Raw genomic sequence first — 20,343 nt, 5'->3', positions numbered from 1 at the left:
AGTGCATTTTATTGTGGGCAGGCCTCACTGAAAGAATGTTTTCCAGGATGATCATAAAGTTGGTAATTCAATTAGATAACTATGTCCTTAAAGGGATACTGTCATGGGAAAAAAAAATTTTTCAAAATGAATCAGTTAATAGTGCTGTTCCAGCAGAATTCTGCGCTGAAATCCATTTTTTAAAAGAGCAAACAGATTTTTTTATATTTAATTTTAAAATCTGACATGGGGCTAGACATTTTGTCAATTTCCCAGCTGCCCCAAGTCATGTGACGTGTGCCTGCACTTCAGGAGGGAAATGATTTCTGGCAGGCTGCTGTTTTTCCTTCTCAATGTAACTGAATGTGTCTCAGTGGGACATGGGTTTTAACTATTGAGTGTTGTTCTTAGATCTACCAGGCAGCTGTTATCTTGTGTTAGGGAGCTGCTATCTGGTTACCTTCCCATTATTCTTTTGTTTGGCTGCTGGGGGGAAAAAGGGAGGGGGTGATATCACTCCAACTTGCAGTACAGCAGTAAAGAGTGATTGAAGTTTATCAGAGCACAAGTCACATGACTTGGGGCAGCTGGGAAATTGACAATATGTCTAGCCCCATGTCAGATTTCAAAATTGAATATAAAAAAATCTGTTTGCTCTTTTGAGAAATGGATTTCAGTGCAGAATTCTGCTGGAGCAGCACTATTAACTGATTCATTTTGAAAAATATTTTTTTTCCCATGACAGTATCCCTTTAAATTACCAACTTTTTCCCATCCTGAAATCATTTTTTGAATGCACATGGTAATATGATAGTGTACAAACACTTTAGTAATTTACTTATAAAGTTCTGAAAATTACTAACAGCCCTTGTAGTGGAAGGGGAGGTTTTACTGGTCGGAGTGAAGGATAGTGTCACAACACAGCTTGGCAATGACCTACAACTGGTTTGAAGAAGAGCAGAATTTGGTGAGTTTTGCTTAACATATTGGAGAGCCAGCAGTGAAAGTGTAAATAAATAAGCTGCTGAATTCAGGCCAAGAGGAGGGAAAATGTAAGAGGCAAGATGTTATGAAAATAAAGTTTTAAGTATTGAAGGTGGAACTGTTTCTACTAAAGAAAATTGTAATTAATGTTTAAATATGTGGAAGGAATTCTTATTGGGAATGAAAATGACACCAAAACAGTATGCTACTGTATGGATTCCATGTGTGGCAAAACATATGTTATTCTTACTTTACACATTTCAGTTTCCAGACATGTCTACCAAACGGAATTACAGTAACTGAATTTCAAGGCTATGTTTCCCTGCAAAGCTGTTACAGCAGGCCAATTATATCGGAGATGAGTATTGAGGAGTAGCTGCAGAGTACAGGAGACAACTTGAAACTGTTCAGAGCAATTTATGTGATTGTGAGAAATTTTAGCCAGAAAACGGAGTTTGTTATCCAACCCACCTGCCTAGTTAGTGGATAGAAACACAGCTGCATAAAGTCAAGAGTATGCCCAGACTGAAATTTAAATTAAGCACCTTGACATTTCATGTACACGAATAGCCAAGAAGCTCAATACAGGTCCAATAAAAAGCGCTGATCTGTGGAGGTTTACCACAGCCTATCAGTCATTTATGAGAATATCCAGGATAGTATATGGAGATTTACCACAGCCTATCCGGCATTTATGAAAATATCCAGAATGCCAGTCCCTTCTGTGCAAGGGGAATCTTATTGGTATCACTGGGTTGAAAGTAAAATGGTAACTCGAGATAACACTGAATAGCAGAGTAAATGTGATCCCTACCTGGGTTTGTGTTAACACAACAGTATATCATTGTGACATTTTGTGTCTTCCATCAAATGCTCTGTGACCACTCGTATAAGAGTAGAACGTACTGCTAACAAAACTAAGTAAATATAATATCTATCTCCCTTAGTCTTGGTGGCCGGCCTTTTATTACTTCACCTTTAATGACACAAGAGCTATTTTTATTATGAATCCAACAATATTTTCCCTACCAAGGTATTTATCAATCAAGCACTGCACTATAATATATGAGAGCAATGTCAGAAAAGGTGCAAGTGAAACGAAATAAGGGCAGATATGGGATCAGTTATCTGGAAGCCGAGTATTCAGAAAGCTCCAGATTACAGGAAGGCCATCTGCCATAGACTCCACTTTAATGAAATAATTCAAAATTGAAATATGATTCGCTTTTTCTCTGTAATAATGTAACATGATATAATTAATCCTTATTGGAGGCAAACAAGCCTATTTTGTTTAATTAATGTTTAAATTATTAGATTTAAGGTATGGAGATCCAAATTAAGGAGAGGGCTTAAGTTCCAAGCATTCAGGATAACAGATCCCATACCTATAGTAGATATTATAAGCTGCATAGGTTGTTCAATAACCATTGTCACATCCTAAAAAAATTAAAACATTTTGCTACATTTTGTTATCAACAAACAAGACATAGACCACTGCAATTTAAGAGGGTCATTTATCAAAGGTTGAGTTTGAAAGGTTTGTGAGCTTTTTCTACCTCAAATAAACAACTTGAATGCTTATTTATGAGAAAAAAACTGACTGAATGCATTCGGGGGGGGGGCAACTCAAATACCTGAATTTATCAAGTTATCAGTGAAAAAAAACAGAATACCTCGAATTGATTGAGTTTTCGAGTGCAAACCACGAAAAAAACATGAAAATCACAAAGGCTAAAAACATCTTCAAATGGTTGAAAGGACCTCTGCAATTGACTTCTACATGGCCTCGACAGGTTTTAGCTGGAGTATTTTCAGATTCAGGCTTTTTGCAGATAAAATATCTCGAAAAATTTGCGTTTCTTTTTTATCCTGAGTTTTTACTGAAACTACCCTCGAATTTTTGAGAAAACACAACTCAACCTTTAATAAATAATTAGTGTATAGAGAAAACAATAATTTCACATTTATCACACCTTTTGACATTCTCTGGCTTAGTGACAGTATAATTTTATAGGCAATTAAATAAAAACAAACCTACAAAAAAAAACTTGGTGATTTATTGACTAAATATTACACATTCTTTGCAACGTCATTAAGGCTTTCATTGTAAATGCACGAGTATGCAACAAAAAAATTATTCTACAGAAAACAAAATGCTGTCTTTAAAGGTTAAAGATAGATCACAGAATATTAGACAATGCACAAATCAGAGCAGTCATCATACTGTCATGGCAAGAAAAGATTAAATGCTTCTGTTTTTATAAGGCTTTTCTCAGAATTCACTTTACAGGTTACTCATAACTTAAAATATAACTCGACTCAGCAAAAATAGATTGCTTTACGCCATAAATAAAAATATGTACTGTGTTTGTTACCCTTTTCCCTATCACTGGTCCGATATATTAACTTTAACTTAGAATATAATAACTGATTCATCTTAAACAGAAGGTTGTCCTTTAGAAACACTGGCCTGGGCCTTGAAAACAATGATATATGTGAAAAATCTTATTCTGGCAAAAAAAAAAAAATATATATTTTTAGGTAATTTACAGTAATTTATTATCCCGTCCAAAAAAACAAAAAAATTGTCAAATACTGTAATAGACTGCATTATGTCAAGCAACTCTATGGGTTACAAAACTGCACAAAAGCCTTACATTTTGCAATTAAATGAAAAAGCATATCTGATTAATATTAGTATTTATTACCCAGCTGATCTTACATAGCACAATAAGATAAAGCAACTTACCCCTAAAAACACATTTTAATTTAAAAAAAGAACAACTGGGGTATCTAACCCTAACTACTGTTTATTGTCCACATCAACAAAAACTGCACATCCAGCACATATTTTAAATAAGCCCCACTTTTTTGTATAGTGATTGAAAATGTATTTAGTAGCTGTGTCTCTCTTTCCCATAAACAGATGGTGATACTACAAAAAATAATATACCACCACCAAATGTCATGTCAGGAAGATTACAAATAAATGAATAGAAGTACTTTGAATACAACCTGATTTCAGAATGCTGGATAAAAAAAAAAGAGGCTGAAGGATTCAGTAATTTCTTGGAATATAGTTATCTCAAAATTGAGTTAATTCTTACATTTGCATATACAAAACAATTACAGATTCATCTGAATATACATTTTCTTCAATGTCTATGTAAATGGCATACTTTTGTGGGACAATACAACACACAGCTTTGCCAAAATACACCCAATTTAAAAAAAAAATTGCTTACATGGAGAATAAAAATAACAGAAAAAAAAAAAGAATTAGAAAATCACACACATATCTGAATTATCAGGGCTATGATTTATGGTTGGTAAAGCACAAAAATGTACAATGAAATAAATATGTTGTATTCATAAACTATTTTGAGATCTTTGGAGAAACCAAAGGCCATAAAATTACAAAGATGTAATTTGTATCTCAACAGCAATGTAATTGTTCATATAAAAATATAAGTCCTCTGTTGATGAGGTAGTACTCATGCTCTGGGGGAACCAATTTTTATGAATATTATGTTCTAATAAAACACCATGGAATACATGACAGACTATGTTAGAATAATGAAAAGATAAAGAGCATATTTGGGTGTACAGAATAAAACCTGCCTCAGCCATGCCCTTTAGCCCTGGGGAAAAAGAAAAGGAGTTTTTATCAGAACTGCCAGTTGTTCCTTGGGAAGTCTAATTTATGACACAAAAATGTACATAAATTAATGTTACTTGCACAAACAGTGCAAAAACCACTGCAACAGTTAAATTAATTTGGTAACGTTTTTTTTTACTTTGATGCTATTGTAATAATGACAGTTTAAAAAATAAAAATTTGGTTTTGATCTTTAGTACAGGTATGGACATGTTATCCAAAATTCTCGGATAACGGCTTTTTCAGTAATTTGGATCTTCATACCTTTAGTCTACTAGAAAATCATTTAAATATTAAATAAACCCAATAGGCTGGTTTTGCTTCCAATAAAGATTAATTATATCTTAGGTTGGATCAAGTACAATGTACTGTTATATTATTACAGAGAAAAATAAAGTTAGGCCGATAAATCTTTGGACAGAGTCAACTTTTTTTAAAAATTTTTGGTTCTGTACATTACCACAATGAATTTTAAATGAAACAACTCAGATGCAGTTGAACTGCAGACTTTCAGCTTTAATTCAGTGTGTTGAACAAAAAGATTGCATAAAAATGTGAGTAACTTAAGCCGTTTTTAACAGAATCACTTCATCTCAGGGGCTCATAAGTACGCAATAAGATTTGAGTACATTTTGAGAAGTACACTGTCATCGACTCAGGGTCCAAGAGTAAGGTCCAGTATTATAAGCAGTCATTGTAACTACTAAAACACGCTACTCTCATATGGGGCCAGGAGCTCAATTCCCTTACTACATTTAACATTAAAAAAAAAAATCAGCCTTAAAGGACAAGGAAAGGTGAGACATAATAATGTGTCTATGTGTAGGCGTACCTCAATAGTGCAACAGTGCACCAAATTCAGTCAGCTTCTAAGCCTTTCAGAAGTTCCATAGACTTTGTTTTCTGAAAAGTGCCTAGTTTGGCAGGAAAAAAAATCCTGCAATGCAAAGCTGTATTACCAAGACCTAACGCGTGTGCAGTAGTTCTTCGGAAGAGGAGCATGCGCAGATCATTTATGAGAACTCCTATGTGAACACGATTATAGCAGTTGCTATGGTTACCCATGCAGTGCCTGTTTTCCGTCACTTTGGCCGAGTTGCCAGCAGCCTTCTCTTGCACGCTGCTGCTGTTTGTGCGCTGTTATTTTCTTATCTGTTATGCATTTGTACTAAATCGCCCATCTTGATGATGTTGGTGGAAGAAAGTTGGCGGCCGTGAAAGAAGAAACTGAAGACAGATTCTTGAGACATTCAGCTCTTTTCATATGTGCTTTTTCTATATATAAACCTAGCGATCCAGGAGAGGAAGGGGTGGCAAATCGGATAAAGAGTTATAGAAAAGAAGGTTTTCCTTGTCCTTTAAAGAATGATGTCTTTTGCATACTTAATACCATGATTGTTATGCAATGGAGGATTGGGTGGGTAGTGAGAAAATGAAAGGACAAAACAACATGACTTTTGGTTTTTATTTGAAAAGAAATGGCAAGCAACAAAAGAAGAAAACCGCAGCAAAAAAAAAAAATTGTTGTGCCTTAAAAGGTTTTATCTCTGTTGACATTCATAGCACTTAATCTCTTTGGAAACTAACAGTTCAAAATACAATACATTAGCCAGCCCTGCTGCTACTATACCTTGTGGCTGCAGACTCAGATGACCCTGCAGCATTTTGATAGACTTCCTTCACAGAACATTCAATGCAGACCCTCCAGCAGAAAGTGGTTAAAAGAGGGAGGGAAACACATTTAAAATGAAAGTGTAAGAAGAGTCTAAAAATGAGACAGAGTAAGTTAGAAAGGGGAGAGGAAACTGTATACTGCAAGGAAACCACGAGGAAGAAGACACAACATTCAAGAGGTTCCTTAAAGCTGACAAGGCAACAAGGAAATACAAAAGCACCCTATACAATGCAGGGCCCTACTTATGTTTCACATTAACATTCTGAAACAAAAATGATATTTCTTTACGATTAAAAGTCCTAGAATTTTTTTTCACTAGCTATAATTGAGAGTTTAGAGTGGGATTTAATGTACAAAGATCAGGACCGAGAGGGCTCAAATCTGTTAATTTTATACAGAAGTTTATTGAATTAAACACAGTTCATCAAATGTTCCAGTCTGTTTACTTCCAACAAACGATTTTAGATAGCAGGTTACAGACACTAACATGCCTTTTAACCGAGGATGCGACTCTTCCATTTTAAGCAGCTGACAGTAATTCAATACCAATTTTTATTCACTCAAAGAGTGACCAATGTATTTACGTTGTATGGAAGAGACATTAATGATTTTAAACAAAGGTGGACAGGCCATTTCCCAAGTCTACCTCACATAGTTGACTGTGAGGGACAATTCTGTTGATTAAAAAAATGGTTAGGTAGAAAAACGGTAATGCAGAATACTTATGTGCTTGAGATGAACACTCTTTTCATTTTACCAAATCTCTAGTCCCATAGCAGAAATTTTATATTTATACACTACAAAGAGCAAGATTATTAAGTTACTGATGACATACATTTGAATGACAGTATCAAGAGTCAATACAAAGTATTTTTTTTTATAAATTATTGTAGAAGAGTACATGTTTGACAAAAATGTGTACACTATTGTATGCCAGTGAGGAGCAAACTGCAAGCAAAATTTGGTTTCATTAGAATGCATTGACCAAACTAATAAACATAGTTAGAATACTCTACTAAAGTATTTAATCTAAAACAGCCTATTGGATCTCTGTGAAAACAAAACATGTAATTTTAAAATACGAGTTTTGAGTTTGCCCCTACGATGTAGCAATTATATAGCAGAATAGCTCCAATTCTGTACAGGGACATTTATTTCCTGAGTGTGAAATAATCAGTGATACATCTGTGATATTAGGGTCTCCAAAAGTATAATGATTACTCACCACAAAGGGGAAGTGGCCCCCGGTTTGTCCACTCCACGGGGAGTGGACAAACCGAAAAACCAATAGGGAGCAGGCACTCAAAGAAGGCAAACTTCCACCAGGCAAATAGTTCAAAGTGAAGAAAGTTTGTGTCCACAGCCTTATGCGTTTCGTGTCATAAACACTTAATCATAGGCTTGATGATTAAGTGTTTGACAGGAAACGCGTAAGGCTGTGGACACAATAAAGTTTCTTCACTTTGAACTTTTTGTCTGGTTGAAGTTTGCCTTCTTTGAGTGCCTGCTCCCTATTGGTTTTTCTGTGAATATATATATATATATATATATGTGTAGAATGGCGGTACTCACAGGATTTTCAGGCAAAATAAAGAAAAGCTTTTTATTTAACTCAACGTTTCGATGTCATGTATGATGTTTGTATACTCTTGAGAAAGATCCCTGTGAGGGATCGAAACGTTGAGTTAAATAAAAAGCTTTTCTTTATTTTGCCTGAAAATCCTGTGAGTGCCGCCATTCTTCACCTATACATTTACCCTGCTGACTCGGGCACCCAGGTACTCCATCCTGTAAATGGTGTGCACCTTTGGGACTGTGTGTATGTATATGTATATATATATATATATATATATATATATATAATATAATTTGTAAGAACATTCAACTTCTTAACCCAGAAATGGGACTTCATTTAATGCATTTATGTTTTTGTTTTGACAAGACTTTAGAATCATTACAAAATATGAGGCTAGTTTGTTTCAGGCATTTGTTAGCCTTAAAGAACAAAAAATAACTGACAAACAGTGACAGAAGAAAATGATTTGCATTTGAGAACATTTGCTGCTTTGCTTTTTCTTTATTGTTTTTGAGTTATTAGTAAAAGTTACAGGTGGATAACAGGTGGATTAAAATAATTAAAAATTGATTTAGCTAAAAGTTTTCATTTAATTAAAAATACAACAATGTCCTCTTTTTAGGGTGTTAAATTCAATGTAATATCTCAAACTATTAAACAAAATCACCAAGTATACTCAACTGAAAGGCCAACTGAAAGGCAAGAGTTTGAAACAAAAGGATTATATATTTAAAATTAAAAGCTGATGAATATTTTGTGTTCATGGTATTGGTATATGTATGGTAGGTGTTCCGGATACAAAAGGTGTGCAGGCAGTAGTAAGGATTTTTATTTGAGCATTTAGAGTGCCCTTATTTGATTTGCTATTTTTTAAGAACATTTTGTTTTGAAAAGCAAAAACAAACAAAAAATGATTTAAATATTCTAATAAACGTTATCACTTACTTTGGATGATGTAGAGTCACACTCTTGGCAAATCCACCCATAGCCTGTCTGTTTAGGAGACTTTTTCAAAGGAGGGTCCAGACAGCCAAAATGGTAGCACAGTCTGCATTCATCACACCTTGAAAAAAAAATAATTCACCACTGAACCAATTATGCTTCTCATGCAATGTTATAGTCTATATTAAAAAAATTTAAATGACTCTTGATTTAAATCATCAGATATTAGCTTAATTGAAACAATACTTAAAGGAGATGGAAAGGCTAAAATTAGGTATGCTTTATCAGAAAGGTCTATATAAATACACCAGTAAACCCTCAAAGTAATGCTGCTCCTCAAAAGAAACACTGCATTTCTTTCCTTCTATTGTGTACACATGGGCTTCTGTATCAGACTTCCTTTTTTCAGCTTAAACCTCCAGGGCAGGGCTTGAGCATGCTCAGTTTGCTCCTCTCCCCCTCCCTGCTATAATCTGAGCTATGAGTGAGCAGGGAGAGACACAGGAAGTTATGTCACATCAAGCGTATATGGCAGCTGCTATCCTAAACAGAGAAAGCTTCTAGAGCTGTTTACTCAGGTATGGTAAACCATTCTGCAGAATAATTATAGTGTTAAAGCTTGCACTATTGTGGCTAATCTATTGGCAATAAGCTGCTTTGTGGCTTTCCTTCTCCTTTAAGGGCAAGGAGAATCACCTTGCAATAATCCCCCAGTGATCCCTAGCACATCTGTCAATATGAACACTCTGCTTCTGGGTAAGAAAAGGTTATATGGCCTTGTGACTGTAGTCACTAGTGTTACCACCCAGCAGTTTTGACTTCCTTTATACTTCACACAGTACTATATGTTAAATCAAAATATATTGCTTGTCGTGGGGTTTGTACAACCTCTACTACATTGTAGCAAATTTGAAAGCTCATTAAACATGGGAGTTGAAAATGATCCATTAAAGGGGCAAATTTACTAAAGGGTGAAGTGACTAGCGCTGGCGAAAATTAGCCAGCGTGCTGTCATTTCGGAGCTTCGCCGATTTACTAACGAGTGCTGTCTTCGGTATTCTTCAGGGAGGTAGCTATGCTGGGGTTGGATAAACCTCTAATTTGAGTGGTGCAGGGCAACTGTTCCAAGAAAGCAGCACAAGAGACTCCATGGTATAGACTAATAAAAATAGGCTATTCTTTTTATTTGTCTTTTAATACTACCTAAAATGCATGTATCTTTTTTTATTGCCAGATAAATTGGCAGTGGCCATTTCTCCAACTTAAAAAAGTAGGATCCGAAATCCTAAAAATATATAAATGCAGCATGTAGAAAAGATGGTGTGCCATGGCACAATGTGCCCATCATTGCAATGCGCAAGCTTATTTACCTACACAAGTGTGCGTACAAAAACACAAGCACTGTCGTGCGTGCGACTCCTGCAGTAAACAATTTACTGTGATGTGGACATTGTTAAATCACCACATTATTGAATGTGGATTAGGTTCATTGTTTTATTTACTCAAAATGCATTTTATCTTCATTATTTTTGTTGGCTTGTTAAAAACTGTAAGCTACTAATGAAGGAAATAATGCTGAGATCAAAGCTCCTGCCAAAAGTTAGACACAGCTGGTATATGCAAAGCAGGGTAATTTGAGATACAAGTGAAGAAGCAGATTGTAATGAAAGAAAAAAAGTTGATATCACTGATATAAAATATTACATTTCTAATCAGGTGTTTCTCAACTTGGCTTGCGTCAAACAAATGATGCATGGGCAATTAAAAGAGGAAAGAAAGCTTCAGAGGCATACTACTTTAGTTGCCAGGCAAAAACAACATTAAACATTTAATAATAGCTAATCAGATAATCTGGGGACATCCGAGAGAGTCCTTTCTGGCACAGAATCTCATGAAATGTGAACAAGGAACAAAAAGGCACAATAAAAATGTTTTAGCTAGAAATGATCTAAAGGAATGTAGTATATTTATTTGAGGAGGTGTAACTGGAAAGATTAATCCCATGTAAGGTTTCCAAGACCTTTTCCTAAAGCAGGCCAATATCTCCTTATAATGATAACAGCATTGACCAATATTTATCCAGACTGCCATGACAAAAACCTTAATAGTTCTTGTTTTTTTGCACCATATAAAATACTAATATGTAATACATACTGTATATAATACATATATAAGTAGGTTTTATATTAAAAACTGGAATGGTATTATTTATTTAAAAACTATAAAAACTAAAGGAGTGGTTTTTTTTTTGCAAAGATGTTAAGAGGACTATTTTGGCAATATTATCACACCCACTAAGTTGGGTGGTCCACTGATATAAAGAAGCTATAAATAGCAATACACATATAAAACAGTGAGTGTATACTCTAACTACAATACTTTCATCACCTTACATAATACAGGTATAGGATCTATTAATCAGAACAATTGGCACATGGGGTTTTCTGTAATGTGGATCACTATACATTAAGGCACCTAAAATATCCAAACATTAAGGGCAGATTTACTAGGGTTCGAGGTATATTTTTATTGAAAATTTGAGTTTTCGAGTTGCATTTCGAGTTTAAAAAAAAACAAACTTGAATTTTGGAGATTTATTATACCCAGTCCCTGGAAATAGCTGGAATGCGGAAATACACCATGTAAAACCTGTCAAAGTCATATAGGAGTCAATGGCAGAGGTCCTTTTAACCATTTGAGATGTTAACAGCCTGTTTGATGTTAGAGTTTTTTTTTTCAGAGGGTTTTGCCTGACTCGATCAATTCGAGTTTTCCAGTTTCAGGAATCGAACTTACAAAATTGGGTTTTTCCCAATCGAGTTGAGTTCCAAGTTCATTTGATGTATAAAAAACTACCACTCGACCCCCTAAATAAACATTAAATAAACGCAAGAACAATGTTTGCAGGTTGGTGATGACACATCTAGGCTGTAGCATCCCAAAACCGCATTACAGGTTAAGAGTATCTCTAGCAGGGCCAAGGTATTTATGCACCCTAGGCAAGGGCTTAAATCAGTGCCCCCCCCCCACCCGGCCCTACATTATCATTTTCCACCTTCTGCCAGCAGCCATTATGTTGCCCCATGTACCTGTGCCAGCGCATATCATATTACCCCCATTTGTACCTGTGCCAATGGCAGTCAATCACTCAGATTACCCCCAATCTGTACCTGTGCCGGCATAAGACAAAACATCCCCAGTCTGTAATTATGCCAGCAGCAACCAAAAAAAATCCATCATATTGCCCCTAATTTGTACCTGTGCCAGCAGAAGCCAAAAATCCATCATAATGCCCCAAACATCTGTGTACCTGTGCCAGCAGCTATAATATTACCCCCATTTGTACGTGTGCCACCAGCAGCCAATCCCTCATACTGTGCCAGCAGCAGCCAGAAATTCCACAATATTTCTCCCAAATATGTACTTGTGCCAGCAGGAGCCAAAAATCCACCATATTGCCCACAAAAATGTAGCTGTGCCAGCAGCAGCCAAGAGGGAGGTGGGGAGTGCCCACAGTACAAATCATGGGAAAGAGGGGCTTGGACTAGGTGAATTAAAAAACTATTAAATGCCAATCAAACCAGGGTTTAAAAAAAAGAAAACAAAATCCCCCTAAAAGTACACCCCCCATCATGATTGCGCCCTAGGCGGCCGCCTACTCTGCCTACCCCTAGTTCCGGCCCTGATCTCTAGGTATCCAGGGAATATAAATAATAGTTGACAGCAGGCTTGATTGCAGTACTTAAAGACAGGCAAGACAACAAAAGTTAATAAAATGCTATCATCCATTAAAGGGGTGCTAAAGTATTAAAGTCAACTTTTAGTATATTATAGAATTGCCAGTTCTAAGCAACTTTTCGATTGGTCTTCATTTTTTCCTTTTTATAGTTTGTAATTATTTGCCTTCTTTATCTGACTCTTTTCAGGGGGGGGGGTGTCACTCCATATAAAAACAAATGCTCTGTAAGTCTAATACACATATTGTTAGTTTAGTACTCGTCTTTATATTCAGGCCTTTTCCTATTCATTTTCCAGTCTCTTATTCAAATCAATGCACAGTTGCTTAAGTAATTTGGAACTTGGCAGCCAGATTGCTGAAATCGCAAACTGGAGAGCTGTTAAATAAAAAGCTAAATAACTCAAGAACCACATATAATAAAAGAAAACTAATTTTCTCAGAATATTACGCTCTACATCATAATCACTAAAAGTTTCAGTAATGTGAACAACCCTTTTAAAAAGGAATCTAGAAATTTAGGGGATACCAACACTATTTTTTCCGTGTATTAACCCTGAGTACAGGGTGTGACTGAAATCACCTACAATAAATCAAAATGCTTGCAGACATTCGACTAGTTAAAGCTGAGAAAGAGAAAATGGTCTAACGAATACAAATTGATTGACAAATTAGAATTTGTTTCCTTAAAGGGCATATTGGCAACATGTACAAAGTCGTAAACATTCAAATATCATCTTAAAAATAAATAAAAGTATCACATAGAATTATTTAACTTAATTAGAATTGATAAGAATGAAATTAATTACATTGGTTCCCAGTATAATGTTTACATTATTAATGTTTAAACAGAAGTTGATGTAATTCAGAGTTTCACTCAGTTAAAATTGGTTTGAGCATAATCAATACAGTAGATTCTGATCATACAATGTAAATGAGATAAACAAGATAATGAATAAGACAAGCAGGAGGTCAGTCTAATTCTATTTACAATGCCTGGCAAACTCAGTCAATTTAATTAGGGCAGAGAACATCTTATCAGTGTACCTACAGAAGGCCAAATATAGCACAAGCGGCAATACACAAAAAACACACACTATTATACACAGCAGAACATGTAGACATGCTGCAGCAAAATAATTTTATCAAAATCCATTTATTTACAGAAAAAAAATATGCACACATTAAAAACTATATTTATACATTTGTTCCCCTGTCGGACCACATTTATTCTATTCTACATCAGACAGATGATATGTACTGTATCTCTATGAGTATCAGTATGAAATACATACTGTAGAATATCAGCATGAAATACATACTTGATAAAGGGCATTGCCCGAAACATGTTGTGTACATCCACTCCCAATAAAGAAAAGTTTGCTGCCTTGGATTTGTCCTACACAACGTACTTTCTACAGATGAATCTATTTGGGATATCAGCACAGGCTAACCCGTGGGACAAACCATTAAGAACATTTGATGAGCCCCACTTGCTTTCTAATTTGAAATAAACACTGTACATAATACTACAAAAGAACTTTAATTTAAAAAAAATAAATAAAAATGGTAATAATAATGAATTAAATCCCAAGTATTTACAAAATGAAAGCGGAAACTCTTGCCTGAACACAGCAAATAATTAGCTCTTTGATAAAGCAATGTTCAACAAGTCCGCTATACAGGTATGGGATCAGTTATCCGTAAACCCATTATCCAGAAAGTTCCGAATTACGGAAAGGCCTTCTCCCACAGATTGCATTTTATCCAAATAATACAATTTTTTTTTAAAATAATTTCCTTTTTCTCTGTAATAAAAAAAGCAGTATCTTGTACTTGATGCCAACTAAGATATAATCAATCCTTATTGGAAGCAAAACCAGCCTATTGGGTTTGATTTAACATTTACGTGATTTTCTAGTAGACAGAGGCACATTTATCAAGGGTCCAATTTCGAATGCATGTGATTTTTTTTTTTAACTCTCATGAAATTGAAAATCGACTAGTCGTAATGTATTAATAAAATGTAATTATTGCAACTCGGACTAATTTAAACGACCCAAAAACTCTAATCGAAAAAAAACTTGAATGTCAGGAAGGTCCCATTGACTTGAACATCAATTGAGCAGGTTTTAGGTGGCGAATAGTCAAATTTGAATTTTTAAAGGGCCAGAGTATGATAAGTCTCGAACATCGAAATCAAATTTTTAAAAAAACTCAAATTGAGTTTGGATAACTCCCTAGTTGAATTTGACAGTTTTGACCCTTAATAAATCTGCCACTTAAAGTATGGAGATCCAAATTACGGAAAGATTTGTTCTCCGTAAAGCCCCAGGTCCTGAGCATTCTGGATAACAAGTCCCATAACTGTATCTGCCAATATATATATTACTGCCACCAAGGGAAATGACATATATGGTGTTTTGTCTCTCGTGTTATTCTCTAATGACAAAACAGCAGAGAATACCTTGACACAGCAGGTGCTGAGAATTGTTGTTGGGAGTTACGCAAAAATAAATGCATTTCATATGATTACACAATTTGAGGGTTTTGCCTACATCGATTCTCAGCACCCACTAGGGCATGGATTTTTATGGTGTTTTGTCACAGCGAGAAAATGTGGGAAAAAATATGTCTTACGATTGCCTCTAGGCTCCCACCGCTCAGTAAATGAATGGACATCATGGACACGACCGTGTCATTATTTCTATGGAACAGTCACAAAATTGCTACGCACACAGTTAACAACTCTAGTGCATAACATGTAGCGGCAGGTTCTACATGATGACCTTAAAAGTGATAGTATTGTTATTCAGAATGGCAGTCCTGTAATTGCTAATTAGTTTTGCTTACCTGCTTTCAAGCCGATAACATTAATAAAGAGATAAAATGAAAAAAGAAATAGACAAGAACGTATTCTACTGGTTGAGTACTGAAGATTTTAGATGCTAAGAAAAGGTTTATTACTACAAGACACCAAAATAATGTTGCTTCTACAAGGTTTTCATTGATAAATACAGTAGAACCCCCATTTTACGTTTTTCGGGGGACCAGAAAAAAATGGTAAAAAATCCAGAAACATTTTAAATCAGGGAAATGTATTATGCATAATATATAGGTGGGACGACAAAACAACAATTTAAAATGAGGGGAAACTTAAAATCAGGGGATGTAAAATGGGGGTTCTACTGTATTTTAATATTTCTGTACCGTTATTTATGCTGACATCAGAATGCATTAAACCAGGCAACATGGAAAGGAGACAAAGAAATACCAAAGACACATCTGCTCAACCGTTGGCTCCTTGCAAGTAGAGATAAAATACATTGAAAACACAGAACACATCTATACAGAATAGATGGGTCATCAGACAAGCCCCAAAATGTTGTTTGTCACAAGGGTTGTTCGTAAATCAACTTTTAGTATGATGTAGAGAGTGATATTCAGAGACAATTTGCAATTGGTTTTTGTGTTGTATTATTTGTGGTGTTTGAGTAATTTTATTCAGCAGCTCTCCAGTTAATGTCAACGATGTGGTTGCTAGTGTCTAAATTACCCTAGCAACCATGCACTGATTTGAATACGAGACTGGAATATAATTAAAAGAGGTCCTGTATAGAAAGAAGAGTAATAAAAAGTAGCAAAAACAATACATTTGTAGCCTCACAGAGCAATTGTTGTTTTAGATAGGTTCAGTATAACTGTCAGAAGAAAGACAAATAATGCAAAAACTATAAAATATTAATAATGAAGGCCAATTGCAAAGAGTTACCTCAAAGGCGAACCACCCCTTTAAGGCATGTAGATGCTTGTCCCTCTATATCATCATCCATGGCTTTAAGAAAAACTACAGTATCTTCTAGAATGTTAATACATTATCAGAAATGGACGCTCATTAAAGGGGTGGTTCACCTTTAAGTTAACTTCTAGTGTGTTATAGAATGGCTAATTCTAAGCAATTTTTCAAGTGGTCTTCATTATTTATCTTTTATAGTTTTTTAATGGTTTGCCTTTTTCTTCTGACTCTTCCAGCTTTTAAATGGGGGGTCACTGACCCCATCTAAAAACAAATGCTCTCCAAAGCTACAAATTAGTTTTATTGGTTCGTTTTAGCACTCATCTTTTGAGTCACGCCTCTCCTATTCATATGACAGTCTCTTATTCAAATCAGTGCATGGTTGCTAGGGCCATTTGGATCCTAGCAACCAGATGGCTGAAATTGCAAACTGGAGAGCTGCTGAATAAAAAGCTAAATAACTCAAAAACCATAAATAATAAAAACCAATTGCAAATTGTCTCGGATTATCATTTTCTAAATCATACTGAAAGCTAATGTAAAGGTGAAAAATCCCTTTAATAAGTAAAAGAGGGCTAATGCCATCAGCACAACTTAAATTCTGCGGTTGCCTTTAAGGCCTAATAATAATAATGTGTATAAAAAAAAAAAAACAAGCAATATTTTATATAACTAAATACTGAACAGTACTCTAATTTAGGAGTGTGATCATTGGAAAAAAAAAGAACACTAAAGATCAATGAAGCAGGAGCAGAGATATCCTGAACCTGACATCTAGCATAATTAGAATACCACTGCACAATCACTGCCAGTAAGCTGAAGTCTAATAAGCCTAATGAATGATGCCATTTAAACTTGTCACAAAAAGGTAAACAATGGTAGGCTTCTATCTTTCAGGTCTGCTACTAGGTCAGTTCATGGGGTTACGTAAGAATGGACCTCAGTTGTCTCCATTAGTTAAAGTTGCATTATTCCCATTTAATTTCCCAGAATTCTATGCAGTTAAGACTTTGTAATAAAAAATAATTGAAGCAATATATAGCTTTGCTGTTTACTATATTATTTCTGTATTACAAATCTATACAAATGTTTTGACAGCTGCACATAACAGGCATCAGTGCCCTGTCAGTCATTTAAGTTAATGTCAGCTGGTGAAATCAATTAAAGGAGAAGTAAATCATAAAAACAAATGTGAGTATAACTGCCATATTTTATAAACTGAACTTACTGAATCATAATCTCTATAGCAGTAATGATACAGGCCTTCAAAGTTGTTCACAGGGAGCTAGAGTCTTGCAAAAAAAGCAGGCCCCCTGCAGAAAGAGGGGGGGATTTTCAGGTGCGGGTATACCCTTGGGTCTGCGGAGTTGCGGGTCTGGTTCTGGGTTTCATCTAAATATCTTATTTTAGGTAATATTGACTATATTTTACTCCTTTTAAAGTTTTACAAAACTTGTTTCAGCCCCCACCCACTTTTGATGATGCCACTTCCGGTTTGCAACACCATCACTTCCTGTTCGATGGTGGTCAGCGGGTTGCGGATAAGGCAGTTGCGGGTTTGGGTCGGGTATTGGATCAAAGTGGATAATTATGCGGGTTGCAGTTTGGGTCGCGGCCTGCGGGTTTGGGTCTTAGAAATTGGTTCCGCACAGGACTCACAGGGAGTCACCATCATCAAAATTCTGGGGCAAAGTGCACTGGTTTTTGAGCTGCCATGTAATGAGAATCTGAATTACTAATCAGCCTTGTATTGTGACATTTACAGAGAAATGTAATTAAAGTCGGTAACGGAAAAGATATTTGCAATCCAAAAATGTATGACTTTGCACAAATTTAATATAGCTTTTGTAAACCTAGGAACTGTTTAGCGTATACTTCCAACAGTTAAAGAGAATTTTTTAGTATGGGTCAGTGTAGTGTATGTAATAAAACAAACTCCACGAGCACTTTTGACAGATGGTGTCAGATCGATAAAACACAGTCAGTTGTAGTCATATGGGTCAAAATATCATAGGACTGATAGAAAAATCTGACGTGTAAACTAAATGTAAAATTAAAAAATATTGGAAGCAAGACCAGACTATTGAGTTTGATTTAACATTTACATGATTTTCTAGTAGACAGAGGAACATTTATCAAGGGTCGAGTTTCAAATTCTTGTGAGCTTTTTGTAAACTCCCATGAATTTGAAATTCGACTAGTCGTAATGTATTAATAGAATTTAATTATTGCAACTCGGACTAATTTAAACGACCCAAAAACTCTAATCGAATTCGATCAAACTCAATTCAAATTTTTTTCTCAGAAAAAAAACTTAAATGTCAGGAAGGTCCCATTGACTTAAACAGCAATTCGGCAGGTTTTAGGTGGCGAATAGTCAAATTGGAATTCTTAAAGGGCCAGAGTATGATAAGTCTCGAACATCGAAATCAGATTTTTTTTTAAAAAAACTCGAGCACTTTTGACAGATGGTGTCAGATCGATAAAACACAGTCAGATGTAGTCACATGGGTCAAAATATACTAGGACTGTATCTGACGTGTAAACTAAATGTAAAATTTTCCATCCGGCGAAACATGACTGCCGGATACGAACACTGCAAGCTGTGTCTTCATCCGACAAGATAAAATATGGGTGGTGTCCATATGACCTTTTTTTCCTCATTGAAATACATCGACTGCCGGATATGAACACTGCATGCTGCGTCTTCATCCGACGAGATAAAAATTGGGTGGTGTCGGAATGACCTTTTTTTCTTCATTGAAATACATTGACTGCGGGATGTAAACGCATGAACAAAAGACACCATCCGACTGATCTGACTTTACATTACAGCTATGGGGGATCAGATTTTGTAGCATCCTACAAAATCTTTGGCTGTTGTGTGGTGTTGCATGCATGATCAGATAAAAGCTGACCAAAATCTTGTACCCCTACTGAAAAGATTAGATCACCTGCAAGCATGCCTTAAAATTCCCATAATATTCTAAATATACTGTACATTGTGAATTAGTCTCTAAGTTCAGGTAACTGACAGCAGCACATGTACTGTGAAAGAAGATGTGGCTCTACTGGGGCTATAGTCAGAGGCACTGATCTTCACTGTTAAAAGGGCTTTGGTTGGTACAAATCCCAAAACACAATTTGTAGCATTTTTATCCAACTTCTTTGTTAAGTTTTAGCTCTCCTTTAAGGGTTATAAATGCATAATAAGACTTTTCTCTGTTTAAAACATTTTAGCACAATTGTTCATAATACAAGTATGGGATCGGTTATCTAGAAACCCAGAATGATCCGAATTACGGAAAAGCCATCTCCAATAGACTCCATTTTATCCAAATAATTAAACATTTTGAAAAGGATTTCCTTTTTCTCTGAAATAATAAAATTGTACCTTGTAAAGATATAATTAATCTTTACATGGAACAGAAACCAGCCTATTGGGTTTATTTATGTTTATATATGATTTTCTAGTAGAGTTAAGGTATGAAGATCCAAATTACAAAATTATCCGATATCCAAAAAGCCATAGGTCCCGAGCATTCTGGATAACAGGTCCCATACCTGTACTCTGAAATGTAACTACAGGTATATGATCCCTTATCCGGAAACCTGATATCCTGAAAGCTCCGAATTACGGAATGGTTGTCTCCCATAGACTCCATTTTATTCAAATAATACAAATTTTTAAAAATGATTTCCTTTTTCTCTGTAATAATAAAACATTAGCTTGTACTTGATCCCAACTAAGATATAATTAATCCTAATTGGAAGCAAAACCAGCCTATTGGGTTTAATGAATTTATTTCTAGTAGACAAGGCATGAAGACCCAAATTACGGAAAGATCCGTTATCCAGAAAACCCCATTTCCCGAGCATTCTGGATAACAGGTCCCATACCTGTATTATTACCTTTATTATTAGGGATGCATCGAATCCACTATTTTGGTTTGGCCGAACCCCCGAATCATTAGTGAAAGATTTGGTTGAATACCGA

The 20,343-nt window shown here is 35.4% G+C and overlaps 1 protein-coding gene across 4 annotated transcripts in view; it reads right to left on the bottom strand.

Annotated features, from left to right (window-relative positions):
- Nucleotides 1-20,343, bottom strand: part of phf14.L (PHD finger protein 14 L homeolog) — a 133,721-nt gene that overhangs the window by 34,619 nt on the left and 78,759 nt on the right. Inside the window, exons 18-19 of one of the 4 annotated variants that reach the window (XM_041565912.1) lie at nucleotides 8,818-8,935; nucleotides 6,252-6,298 (exon numbers count right to left, since the gene is read on the bottom strand). The exons of 1 other annotated variant lie outside the window; for it this stretch is intronic. In XM_041565912.1, the coding sequence (XP_041421846.1) occupies nucleotides 6,252-6,298; nucleotides 8,818-8,935 (165 nt within the window). Of the gene's footprint in view, nucleotides 1-6,251; nucleotides 6,324-8,817; nucleotides 8,936-20,343 lie in introns of those variants that run through there. 2 more of the 4 variants (XM_041565913.1, XM_018267332.2) reach the window with 2 other exon arrangements.

This window comes from Xenopus laevis, chromosome 6L, assembly GCF_017654675.1.
Source record: "Xenopus laevis strain J_2021 chromosome 6L, Xenopus_laevis_v10.1, whole genome shotgun sequence".
Classification (NCBI taxonomy): domain Eukaryota; kingdom Metazoa; phylum Chordata; class Amphibia; order Anura; family Pipidae; genus Xenopus; species Xenopus laevis.
This window is presented reverse-complemented; position numbering and strand designations above follow the sequence as displayed.